At 30.9% G+C, this 13,326-nt stretch overlaps 1 protein-coding gene across 1 annotated transcript in view; it reads left to right on the top strand.

Moving 5' to 3' along the window:
* The window catches only part of LOC146531998 (G-protein coupled receptor dmsr-1), a 37,869-nt gene extending 26,797 nt beyond the window's left edge, over window positions 1–11,072 (top strand). The window contains exons 6-7 of the mRNA XM_085197341.1: window positions 3,666–4,041; window positions 7,310–11,072. Coding sequence (XP_085053467.1) covers window positions 3,666–4,041; window positions 7,310–7,533 — 600 coding nt within the window. The 3' untranslated portion in view covers window positions 7,534–11,072. The remainder of the gene's footprint in view (window positions 1–3,665; window positions 4,042–7,309) is intronic.
* The last annotated feature ends 2,254 nt before the right edge of the window (window positions 11,073–13,326 follow it).

Here is a 13,326-nt window from a genome sequence, read left to right on the forward strand (position 1 = left end):
GCCACATTTGTTCCATATCGAGAGTGGGTGTGGAAAATACGTTTCAATAAATGTCATTGGTTTTCTAGTCTTTATTACTTCTAATGGGGGTTCTTACCACTGCTTGAGATGCAAAATATATGTGTATATTTTTCTCTCTCTCAGCATACCCTGCCCCGTGCGGGATACAGCGTGAAGCTGGAAAAAAGAGAAGAAAAAAATACAGATTCTAAGTGATTTACAAATTGTTATGGATTAGTGAAAGAAGTTATACGTAATTTCGTCTACGTTGATAATAATTTATATCGTTGTGAAAAAAAAATAGTTGGCAGTTTTATTTCACATGAAAATATTTTTTTTACGAATTATTTGGTATTTTTTGGTATTCAAATAAGACATTTCATTTTCATTTCATACTAAAAACATCTGGAATGCGGATGGCACAGAGTGGAATATCTTGATTTAGTTCTTTCTGAATACAGCGTGAAAATAATAAAAAAATGGAAATTAAAAAATATATTGTCACGACAAATTTGAAGTTTAAAGCTTTTTGTTAGACCTCGCGATATAAAGATATAAACAATACTATTAGAGAAGAATTCTCATTTTACTACTATATACAATAGTCAATTATTAAGAAAGTTTTATATGAGAAATAAGTTACCTCAGCTTGTTAAAGTTATATTTTGTTTTAAAACAGGAAACATAAAATTCCATTCCTGTGTCCAGATTTCGTTGTGCCTCATTGCTTACATTTGAGTGTGCCTTGGGGGTTCTGTTTCCTAGCAAAAAGTGGTTTTTTATCGTATTTACTTTTATAATATATGCATTTATTTTTGAAAATTATATTAGAATTTTGTGATATTGTATTGGTTTTAAAATTGAGATTTGTGAAATATAAGAATGTCCTGAAAAAATGAATTTTAAATTTGTCTCTGTAGAAATTTAGAGTAACTGTAAAAACAACGTTAATTGTCAAATCGTAGTTAAGCATACTCCTCCAACAATATTTAAAGGATAAAAATGTGTGGAATTAAGAAATTAAATTATTTTTTTATTTATTTCAAATCTGATAGTTTTTTTAAAATGTTTAATATTTACTTTAAACCTAAGGCTAAATGCCTAAACGAGATTATTTTTTTACAAGTTTTAATCTAATACAGTATTTATTATATATATTTTTACATATATATTTGTCAATTATAATATCATATTAAATCTAGTCTCATAGGGAGTAAGGGACTTGGTACTAGGATGATGATAATGACTACTTTGTTTTTCACGGCCATTTTTAAATTATATAATACGGGAAGTATAATTCCACAATACTTCCTGTCGTAAGTGCACACATTGTATTATTTATTGAAAGAAGCAGCAATTCTCCGCGCGGTAGTGGCTTTATGTTCATCCGACGATTCCATACTGATTTAAAAGTCCATTTGCATAAATATTATTTTCAATTTGAATTCAATTATTTTTTAATTATGTTTTACAATTTAAAATATATATATTTTAAATTGGCTCCTGATAAATCCATAAGCAAAAACTGTATACAAAATAAGTACGCGTCGACCGCTTTCAGAATTTTTTTCCAAAAAAAAAACAAACAAAAATGGACTTATAAACATTTTTTATTGAATCTTAAAAACAATTGACCTACATTTTTTCTTTATTAATTAAGATAATAGCGGAGGTTTAAATAGTGTAATTTTCTTCGCTTTGAAATTAAGACAATTTTCTTGTTGATTGTTCCTTTTTAAAATAAGTTTTTAAACTTGCCACGTGTAATTTTTGTTTATTTTCTTACTATATTTGCAAAAAATTAAGCAGATTTTGTGATAGTAGTGATCTGACACTACATTATTTCTCACAGGATGTTTGGACATTAGATGAGTTATATTTGCACAAGTATGCGACTATGAAATCGATTCCCACTCGAAAAAATAAAATATTTCATATTTGCATTTTTTGCGGCGTTAAGTTCTGCCATTCAATACTTTATGCCTACAGAGTTATGTGTTAGGGTTACAGAGTACCCTGCACATGCATAATACAGTGTGAAGCTAAAAAAAATCTCGAATTCAAATCTCTTGTTTGAATATAAAAAAGTTGGGTGGATGTTTCTAATAAGAACCGACGACATCACTAATATTATGAACCTACCAATATATTTTCTAGACTTTAATAGCTCCTAAATGTAGTGAAATAGTAAATTGTGGGAGTTATAACATAATATAATGTAAATGAACTGGTGAAATAAATATTATCGAAGTAATGAATTACTTTATTTATTCTTAGGTTTAATTCCTTTTTTTTTTTTTTTTTAAATGTTTCTTTTAATGAAAAATGATAGTAGCTCTTAAAGTTAAAAGTAATAAATACTCGTATTTATACGTTTCCACGCCCTAGTATCGAGGCGAAGCGCGGCGTTGAGTCCCGCCACTCAAAACGTAACAGCCATTAGTTTCATATTAGCTGTACTTTGCATAATATAATAATGTAGGCCGGGAACCTGGAAGTTCCCATTAAGACACTTTTGTCCCCGACTTTCCGCCGAATTGTGGATACATTGCAGAACCTAACGTCGCGTTTTGCCTCGTTACCATAGCAAAGAAATGAAAATATAAATTATTTTGAAAAGTTTCCGTCTAATTAAAGAGTAAAATGGAGAAATGAATCGGAATAATTTAAGACAAATATATCTCAGTCAGTGATTGATTCAGGGGAATAGTGCGGCTCGGACAGGGACCATTAATGAAGCTTGGTTTATCGGCCAAGGCTCTCACACCTTAAATAAATCGATTTCAATACTATTTGTGGAAATAATAGAATAGTTATACATATTTTAATATTAGAAATTAATTTAAATTTATGTTTGTATATTAAATGAGTTTATATATATAGAAAATTTTGGGATTGGTTAATTTTTTAGGAGAAAGAAATAATGTTTGAGGTAATGTCACAGTTAAAAATAAAATAATAAATATAAAATTGTACTATGAGATCGTTTTTAGTTTAAATTAAACAATCATTACAAACAATTAACAATTACCAATTATAACAATTAACAATTATTATATCATAGTTGTGAATTTAAAAAGTTAAAGTTTTAAACTTATTCAAACATAAAAATAAAAATTGGAATGGAAATTTCCTAAGGGAATCAGAATAAACACTAAATTACTTTCAAAATTTAAGCAAAATAAAAGGTTTTTCGTATACGAGTCTAGAAAAGGTGTATATTTTAAGCATTGTTCTAAATTACTGTCACTTGACGTGGGTTATTGTGCGTAGGGATTAAGCGTATAATAAGAAGCTTATTCGAATTAATATTAACGTTAAAAATATGTATTAAGAATTATAAATAAACTAATTACCGCCCGCAACTTCATTCGTGTGGGGGCCGAGAGAAACTAAAATAATTTAAATATAATTATGTGTCTAGGTAGAAATTGAACTTATAGGCAGTCGAATGTCTCGAATTTATGTCTCGATGGTCTCGAATTTTATAGTTTAGTTTATCTCATCTAACTGACTTTGTACATTTACTAAACTACAAGAAATAATAAAATTACACATTAGTTAAGGTGGTGTTAAGCGTGGTAAGCATTTTTCTTATCTAATATAGGACTATTTTAGTCCAATTGAACTTAATAACTAAAAACAGACAATTCTCTCCATTCCAGGTATTCACAATCCATGAATATTTCACACTCGATCGTTCACCATCCAAGGTTTACTACGTGGATTCCAATTACGATGGTAGACTCTATCAGATCAACTTTTGGGTTCACGCGGTGGTCATAAAATTACTTCCCTGCGTGATCCTGACCGTGATAAGTGCTTGGTTGATCCGCGTGTTATATAGAGCGAATAGTAGGAAGAAAGCACTTAAGGGTTACAGTGCGTGCAAAGATACGGTTGTCAATGGCAACGGGAATGTCTTCACGAGAAAGTCGACTAAACGGTCAAAGGCCGAGAGGAGAACCGACCGGACCACTAGAATGCTGGTCGCCGTGCTCCTTTTGTTCTTGTTGACGGAATTTCCACAAGGAATTTTGGGTAAGAAACTATTTTAAGATTGAAATAATTTCATAGTTTGTAAGTATTATTTTTTATTTTAATATATTTTTTTTAATATTTCGGTATGTATATAGCATCGACAGAAAAAGTTATTTTGTTGATTAAAGTTGTTAACATATAGCATAAAAGATTAAAGAAAGGACGTTTAAATTTTATTTACTTTATAGTTTATTTTAATTATTATTCAACGTTAAAGTTAATTCTAATATAAGACATAACTCATTATTTAAGACATAACTAATTGGCTTTTGATAATTAATTAACAGATATAGCTTTTGTCTGGCGGTTCGTGACTACGGATAGTATTTCAGCAGCTGCCAAGAAAAACAAAGTGTACTATATTTGTTTTCATTCAATTTAAACGTGCCTTGCAGTTTTACTAGCTTTGGTTTCAAAAGGAAAAACAATGTAACAGGTTTTTCAAAAATTAGGTTAAAAATAATAATTATATATTTATACTAGCGGCCCGCCCGCGGCTTCGCCTGCGTAAACTACGTTATTATTAATTTCTGTCTCCATGAGTACCTACGTCCTATAAGTGACGTCCATGCAAAATTTGAGACTCCTAGCATTTGTAGTAACGAAGTTTCATACAAACTATCAACCCTAAAAACAACCCTTTAGGGATGGAATATTGCAAATTCCCGTCTCCGTATGTACTTACGTCCTATTAGTAACGTCCATTGAAAATTTGAGACTCCTAGCACTTATAGTAACAAAGTTTCATACAAACTATCAACCCCGAAAACAACCCCTTAGGAGTCGAATATTGCAAATTCCCGTCTTGGTGAGCACCTACTCCTAGCTCTGGTAGTTTTTGAGATTTCGTGATGAGTGAGTGAGTGACCCTTCGATTTTATATATATAGATAGGATAGGATGATGAAAAAGAAATTAAAATGTTAAGGGTGGACAACCCTTATCACTAAAGGGTATGAAAAATAGATGTTGGCCGATTCTCAGACCTACTCAATATGCTCACAAAATTTCATGACAATCGGTCAAGCCGTTTCGGAGGAGTACGGGAACGAACATTGTGACACGAGAATTTTATATATAAGATAATTTATATTGAAATTGTATAATAATTAAGTAGTTTCTATTTTTTTATATTATTGTAGCGGAATTGGCAAAGGTCTTAACTGGCACATGCCTTGAGTTTTTGCCACCACCCACTGCCTATCTCGCTTAATAAAAAATAGAAAAAAAAAACATCTTCATGTTATTTCCCGCGTAGCATAAATTAGCGGTTCGGCCCTGATTGCTTAAAAGACAGACAGACAGACAGACAAACAGAGAGACAGACAGAGTTACTTTCGAATTTATAATATAGGTATGGATAGATTATATAAGAGTCACTGTAATATATATAAATTTTGGTTCTAGCCCAGCGAGAACAGGCTTTCCCTTTTTATACGTTGCCGTCGCCAAAAATAACCTCAGGGATTGTATATCGCCTTTGGGAGAACATGTCATTCACGTTATTAGTGAAAAGTATTTGTTATTAAAATGCCTATAGCCATTTTCCTTTTTCTCTTATTTAGAAATGCTGAATTTGTGGTACTTTTACTGTTTTTTACGAATATATTTTGTTTTATATCTTTGTTGTGGTACTTAAAATATTTAAGGTTATAAAAGGCGAATGGTTTTGGGTATGATTCCGATGTGAGGAAATTATTTTTATAATTTTTTGTTTCTTCATTCTGGTGTTCATATATTTGTGGCGGAAAATGGGGAATGGAGTGTTTTAACTCTAGGTTCCATCTGCCTGCTACATGCGGGCTTCTGAAAAGTTTTATATAATAAGTCAAGATAGCCAGGGTTACGATTTTTTTCAACTTCACGGTGTATCCCGCATATAGTAGGGTAGGCTAAAGGAACCTAGTATTAAGACAGTGCAACCTTGAAAAATGCCTTGAAAAATTCGGGGGAAATTGACCCCCGAATTTTTCAAGGCGACGAATTACGACGAGCAGAAAATGGGGAATGGAGTGTCTTAACACTAGGTTCCCTCTGCCTATCCTGCTGTGTGATTTTTTCATTGCTTGTTGAGTGGCGGAACTCAACGTTACGTTTTTGCCTTGGCACCAGAGCGAAGAAATAAAAATATTAAAAAATATATATATTTCCTCGAATGAGAATGGAATCCACAACTTGTCGTGTTTACAGTCACACATCTTCTTCATCATCATCTTCAACCTACAAGCAGATATTTTAAAAAAATTAAACATCAAAATCAATGTTATTTTTATGTAGAATAAGTGAGTGATTATAATGAAAGTCTCTCTATGTTCTGTTCTAGGCTCAAAAAGGCTCTCTCTGTATACGAATTAAATAACATAAGCAATTGCCACATTTGTCTAACCTTAACAAAAACATAGCATTTTAAATAACTTTTTCTAAATGTAAATATATTTAGTGTTGTGAACTGAGAGTTCAGTCAAGCACATGCTAATTCGTACTTATATTTTACTTCAAAAATAATTAGAACCTTTTTTTAGTTCATTACATTAATAAAAGTTATTTAATTTAAAAAAGCTTCGTACATTTTCTCTTTGAAAAATATTATTTTCAAGTAAAATGAGCTGAAAAATAAAATAAGCTTTCATTTACGAAAAGTTCTTTATTTTCGTGTTTAAAAGCTTAATTATTATTAGGTCCTATAAATGTGTTATTTTCTTCTTTATAATTCTATAAAATAGCTAATAATAAAAAATATTTGCTTAGTTGACTGTCTCGATATAATTTAACAAAATAATTCAATAACAAACAAATATACGCCATTATGTAAATGTAAGACATTGCGATAGGCACTCCTTACGTATGAAAAAACAGAAAAACGTGCCAAATTTACCTACATACTGACAAATAGCCTCGTAGATAACGGTTCTCATATAATACTCGAAACTAGTTTCGTAACTTAAGGACTTTTATTTCAAACGATTTAGTGTTTTTTAATTTGTATAAATTTATAAGGTTTTAATATGTTAGATATTGTTATATTATTGCTTTGATTTTAATATTAAAACGGAATGGGCTGTGAGTTCGATTCCTACTCAAAGAAATAAAATATTTAATATTTTAAGTTTCTTCGCTCTGGTGTCAAGGCAAATAGTGTCAAGTTCCGCAACTCAATATGGAATGCTTAAGGAATTTAGCGGAAAGTGGAGAGCGGAGTGTCTTGACACTAGGTTCCCGGGATACAACGTGAAATTGAAAAAAATTATAAAATATTTCTTATTTCATAGGTCTAATGAGCGGAATGCTGGGACAATGCTTCTTCAAGCACTGCTACAATCTTTTCGGTGAACTGATGGACGCCCTCGCTCTCTTAAACGGTGCTATCAACTTCGTGCTGTACTGCTCCATGTCGAAGCAATTTAGAACCACTTTTAGACAGATTATGCTGAACAAATGTGCACCTGCAGCTAGAGCCAGCTCTCATACTGAATTACAAACTACTTATGTATGAAATAAGGTGAAAGGGGAGACGTTCCTTTAATAATAATTAATTAAAAAAATCGATTTTAAATAGTAAGCTATTAATCGTAAACAATCGAATTGAGAACCCTCTATTGCAGAGGTCGGTTAAAAATAAGGGAAAAATACTTAGAATGTTGTGTTACACTTTGTACTAAGATCAAATAAATAAGGCAGCTTTATTAAGTTTAATCTTATTATTATACAGATTATATAAAAATAGATTCGAATTTTCTTTTAATACATACTTGTCCATCAACGTCTATTTCTATTTATATCACAAATATTTTGTTTTATTAAATATTAAATTATCCAATATTGTGAAAAGCTTTAATAATATGAATATGCGTAGGTTCTGTAAAAAATATGAATTAACTATAAGATAATAAAAGATAGACCTGAGGCCGTCGGTGGTGGGTTCGATCCCCAATCGAAGAAATTATGATTTCATAATATTTTCAAGGGGGGGGGTGTCTTGAGTGTCTTAACACTATGTTCCCTCCCTACCCTGTAGGTGGGATATATTTTATTTTATTTAACTATAAGATAATGAATACAATCGGTATTGTTCTAAGATGAGTTGAAATATTGACTGAAGTTTTATATAATTCGTATGGAGGGGTGAGTGATATTATGAAAATAAGAAAGAAAACATTTATTATTCGATATAGCTTATAACATAACACTTATATATGTTAATGGTATACTATGTAATACCTAGCAGCTTGTACAGAAGTGGCTTAACTCACGTTTCTACTAAAATAATCTAATAGACATCGCAAACAACTTTACGTAAGGTACTCGTATATTAAGTCGTTTGCATTTTACTTCTAACATTACCTTTAAAAACCATTATGGCGCAGTGGAAGCGTCTCACTGTACACACGATGGTTGTTAGTTCGATTTACACGCCGGAAATGAAAGATTTTTATGAAATGCCGCTTGTGTTTTAATTAGTATGTAAATGTGACTTATGCCATTTTTTAAGAAATTTGACGATATTTCTTTAACGCTGGGTAGACTATAAGTAATGAGGTTTTTTTAAACAAAAAATGTACGTAGAAACATTTACTATGTAATGTAACATTAGTTATTTAATAAATATCAATTATATCTATTTGTATGTAAATATTAATGTCCAGTCTTTGTATTGTATATTTAAATAAAAGATTCCAATAGAGTATATTGAAACCGATACATTTTCGAGGCCAATCCTGGCGCAAGGCCAATAAATGTGAAAGGTTGTGGGATCGATTCTAAGAAATGGAATATATAATGATTTCATTTGTTCAGAACTCAGCGGAAAGTGGGGAGTGGATTGTCTTAACACACCTCCATCTACCTTGACACAATATATATTATGCAAGCAAATATAAATTGGTATATACGAATATTTTAGAGTTGTTTATTAATCTATATATATAAAAGGACTTGTCCTCACTGACTGAGGTAAGACGCACGCACAGCCGTAACCGCTGTGCGTAGAAACGTGGAATTTGGACAAAAGTTTACTTTCGTAATCTGGACATCCACTAAGAAGGGATTTTGAAAAATTTTAACCCTAAAGGGGTGAAATAGGGGTTCAAAGTTTGTATGGAAAAAAAATTAAATCGGCACCGATTTTTATAAAATTTGAAATTTATATTTTCAAAAATATTTAATTGAACACGTATTTCATCGTTTTCTAGAATTCTCCCCCTAAGGGTGCAAATAAGGGGTTGAAAGTTTGTAAAGGATTTTTTTAAATCGTCACCAATTTTTATAAAATTTGAAATTCAGTCTCTTAAACGTATATAATTAAACACATGTTTCATGGTTTTCTAGAATTCACCCCCTAAGGGTGCAAATAAGTGGTTGAAAGTTTGTATGGGAAAATTCTTAAATCGCCACCGATTTTTATAAAATTTGATATTTAGACTCTTAAAAATATTTAATTCAACATATGTTTCATTGTTTTCTAGAATTCACCCCCTAAGGGTGCAAATAAGGGGTTGAAAGTTTGTATGGAAAAATCTTTAAATCGCCACCGATTTTTATAAAATTTTAAATTTAGACTCTTAAAAATATTTCATTGAATACATGTTTCATGGGTTATTAGAATTCACCCTTAAATACGCAAGCGAAGCTGCGCGCGTCCGCTAGTATATTTATATGCGTATTGTATTTTAAAACAAGAACTAGAAATGACTTCTTATGCTTATAATAGTTAGTTTTGAAATAAAAAATAATTTTCGTACGATTTGTGAAAAATAATAACAATGATAAATAAAAGAAAAGAAGAAGAACAAATATAGTTAATTAAGCCTCAAAATGAACTCATGTGTAGATAATAAAAACAGAGATATATTATTACAGTCGTCTCTTTTAGTTTCAATTCTAACATTTAAAAACTTTTTGCCCTACTCAAAACATAACAGTTGTATATTGTCATCAAGCTTACGATATTACCAGCTTAAGGCTTCTAAAGCATGTAGGTACTATGATAAAAGTTTTTGAGATAAAAGTTACGAAGAGACGTTTGTCTTCTCAGTTTTTTATTAAATGGAGTACCATATTGAGAACAATCGTGGCGTATAAACGCGACGTTTGTGGGTTCGATTCCCACTCGAGGTTCACTGGAAAGTGGGGAACGCAGGTGTCTTAATGGGAGCGGAGTGTACTACTAGGTTGCCGGGTCCATCTACACATTCTACGAAGGGATACAAACTTAAAAAAAGTATATAAAACTTCATAAAAAAATAGATATTTCAATACAATCCGACATCAAAAATATTCATTGCAAATTCATACATAAATAATTGCTCAAAAAAAATTTATTTGTAACAGACAAAGCTATTAGTCCGCGTAACAGTTTAACTACTTTGTCAATATAGATTAAACGATTTAAGCTCCTGCATGGATTTTGGGGAACTTTAATACAACTTTGATATTTCAGTGGTTATGTCGGTTCTGGTTAACAATTGTGAATTGTTCTAAATGGACGTGAATAAATATGTATATAGAATTCTGTTAAATAAATAACATTCTTTTTTGCAAAAAACAGAGTAGGCACCGGGAACCTAGTGTTAAAACACTACGTTTCCTACTTGCCATTGCCCTATGTATGTAATAACACATATAAAAATATCTTATGTATATACAATATTTATTATATTGGTTATAATAAAATTATATATATCTTTTTTACCTAATTTTTTCCCAGGTTTTATTTCTTTAAATTGATGCTTTCACAATGTTATTACAAAGAAGTCTTAATGTTTTAAGTAAATATAATTAAAACTTTTCCTGTTTTAATTATATTCTTACTTTAGGGTTTTATGTAAATACTTATTAATATTATTATGGAAATAATTTCATAGTTACTGAAGATATAAAGTAAACTTAAACAAAATTTTGTTTATTGACGAATGACGATGTATTTAAATTTTTATTTTTAAGGGCTATAAGATAGGTGTACAAATTAATATTTAATAATGTAAAGGAAAATGTATAATATAATAAGGAATAAAATATTATAATTATATTGTCTAATTTGTGCTTTCATTTTCTGTTAAAAATAAATCCATTTTCATTATAGAAACGGATGAAATAAATTAACTCTATATGATTTTACCGACTGCTAATGAAGGGTTATGTTCTTCGCGCGTTTCTTAATATGTATGTACGTTCTTTATTACCTCATATCTCCAAAACCGCTGAACGGATTTACATAATTGAGGTATTGTTAGATTCGTCTTAGCAGCCCAAGTGTTCTTAGATAGGTGATGGTAAAAAAATAATCATAGCGGCTGTGGAACGCCATTGGACTTAAATTTTTTCTATAAAAATATCTAAAGAAATTATTTTTAAAGGCTTATGAATTTTTTTTTCATGACATACCCTATCTATGTTCGTAAAAGTACAAATAGACTGGGAAGTGACTGTCAAATTAATCGCTATTCATTTCCATTAAATTCACATTTATATAACGGAATTATTGTTTATAAAGTCCCTTTATTTTCATTCAAAGTTTTACCAAGGTAGGATTCGCTGTTGTCACAAGCAGGTCGCTTAGACGAAGGTCCAATAACTTAAATATATTTAGTCAGTATTTCAAAAATAAATTTAATAGATAACTGTTTTATTTTATTGAGATTTTTGCAAGGAAAGCAGAAGGAAACTGGTGTTAAGATACTCTATCCACCATTAAGATACTTCCGTTACTCATTTTTAAAATTAACCCCACACTTTGCCTCGTGCCTATTTACCAGTGCGAGGAAACGAAAATATGAAATATTTCATACCCCCGAAAGGAAATCGAACCCATAACCATCGTGTTTACAGCACGCTTATATATACCTGCGCCACGAATTTAATGCAACTATATATTTATATAAATTGGAGCGCCTAAATTAACGTGATAAGAAGAGAAAATCTTTAGAGAAAAGTTTCATTACCAAAAAAATCCTTTAATTCCCCTAGTGGATCTCGAACCCACAACCCCCAACCACCAAGGTGCCCCCAAATAAAATTATTCATATTTTAATACACTAAATATATAAAGGCTTTATTAAATTATCCTAATGAAGGATAACCTCTTTTAAAATAATAAAAAAGGACAAAAGGACTCCGACGTTGAGAAAATAGGTCACCTAATGTGTTTTAGTAATCCAATAAGAGAGTGATAGAAACCCTGACACTATGTTATGTAGATTCACTTACTATTCTGGACAATAAGGTTTTCGCTTTCATTATGCTGATGGAGATTTTCAGGCTCTATCATCTCTTTATATGACGAAGTAGACCTTAACACGAGTGTAGAGATATTTAGATGTATATTTTTCATAATTAAGAATACTAAATATTTTCTTTTACGTACACGTTATTATCTAACAATATTATAATAGAAGATTTTCCATAATATTTAATTTGATGTGTGTTTTCAGGTATTTTTATTAGCCTCACGCTTGATCTAGCAAAGCAGATTAGATAATATAGAGCGTAGTGTCAAGGCACTTTATTTCTCTTTTCTCTGTGTTCCCTAATGTTTAGTGAAGTAAAATCATTGTAGTCTTTTTTTTCAGCTTCACGCTGTATCCCGCATGTAGGGTAGGCTGAGGTAGCGTTAAGACACCCTTTCCACTTTTCGGTGACGTTGGAGGCGTTGTGTGTTGAGCGGCGGAGCTCAACGCCGCGCTTTGTCTCGACACCAGAGCGATGAAATGAAAGTATTAAATATTTCATTTCCTCGGGTGGGAATCAAAACTAAAACCTATCGCACTTGTGTCTTTATGCTACAACTGGTCTCATTGTGTTTTTATCTCTGTAGTTTTTCGTAAATAGACAAATTTGCATTAACATATAGTTAATATCTAGGATAATTACTTTAAATAGCAATATGTTGCAAGGATGTGTGTGGAACCTGAACGTAATGGTTTTTGGAGAATTAATGGTTTTGGATAGAGGAATTTGGGACTGTTTTATTTGAAGTTATAATTCGTAATGTGTTTAGTATGTAAATGTTAAAGGGTCATTCTAAAATAATTTAGCCTAATATAGCAAATGATATAATATGTATATTTAAATAAGATACACTCACGGCTTTACATATTTGTTTGATGTCCCGTTTTTTCCCGTTAAATTAATAACTAAATCACCTTCACGCTGTATCCCGCACACAGCAGGGTAGGCAGAGGGAACCTCGTGTTAAGACACTCCGTACCCCATTGATTTTTTTTTAATTATAATTTCTTTAAATTCTCTCATAATGCTAAGCCCAAGGTCCAAAAAAACTAAATTACTACTC

This window comes from Heliconius melpomene, chromosome 14, assembly GCF_056956725.1.
Source record: "Heliconius melpomene rosina isolate 202511_hmr_F chromosome 14, ASM5695672v1, whole genome shotgun sequence".
NCBI classification, from domain to species: domain Eukaryota; kingdom Metazoa; phylum Arthropoda; class Insecta; order Lepidoptera; family Nymphalidae; genus Heliconius; species Heliconius melpomene.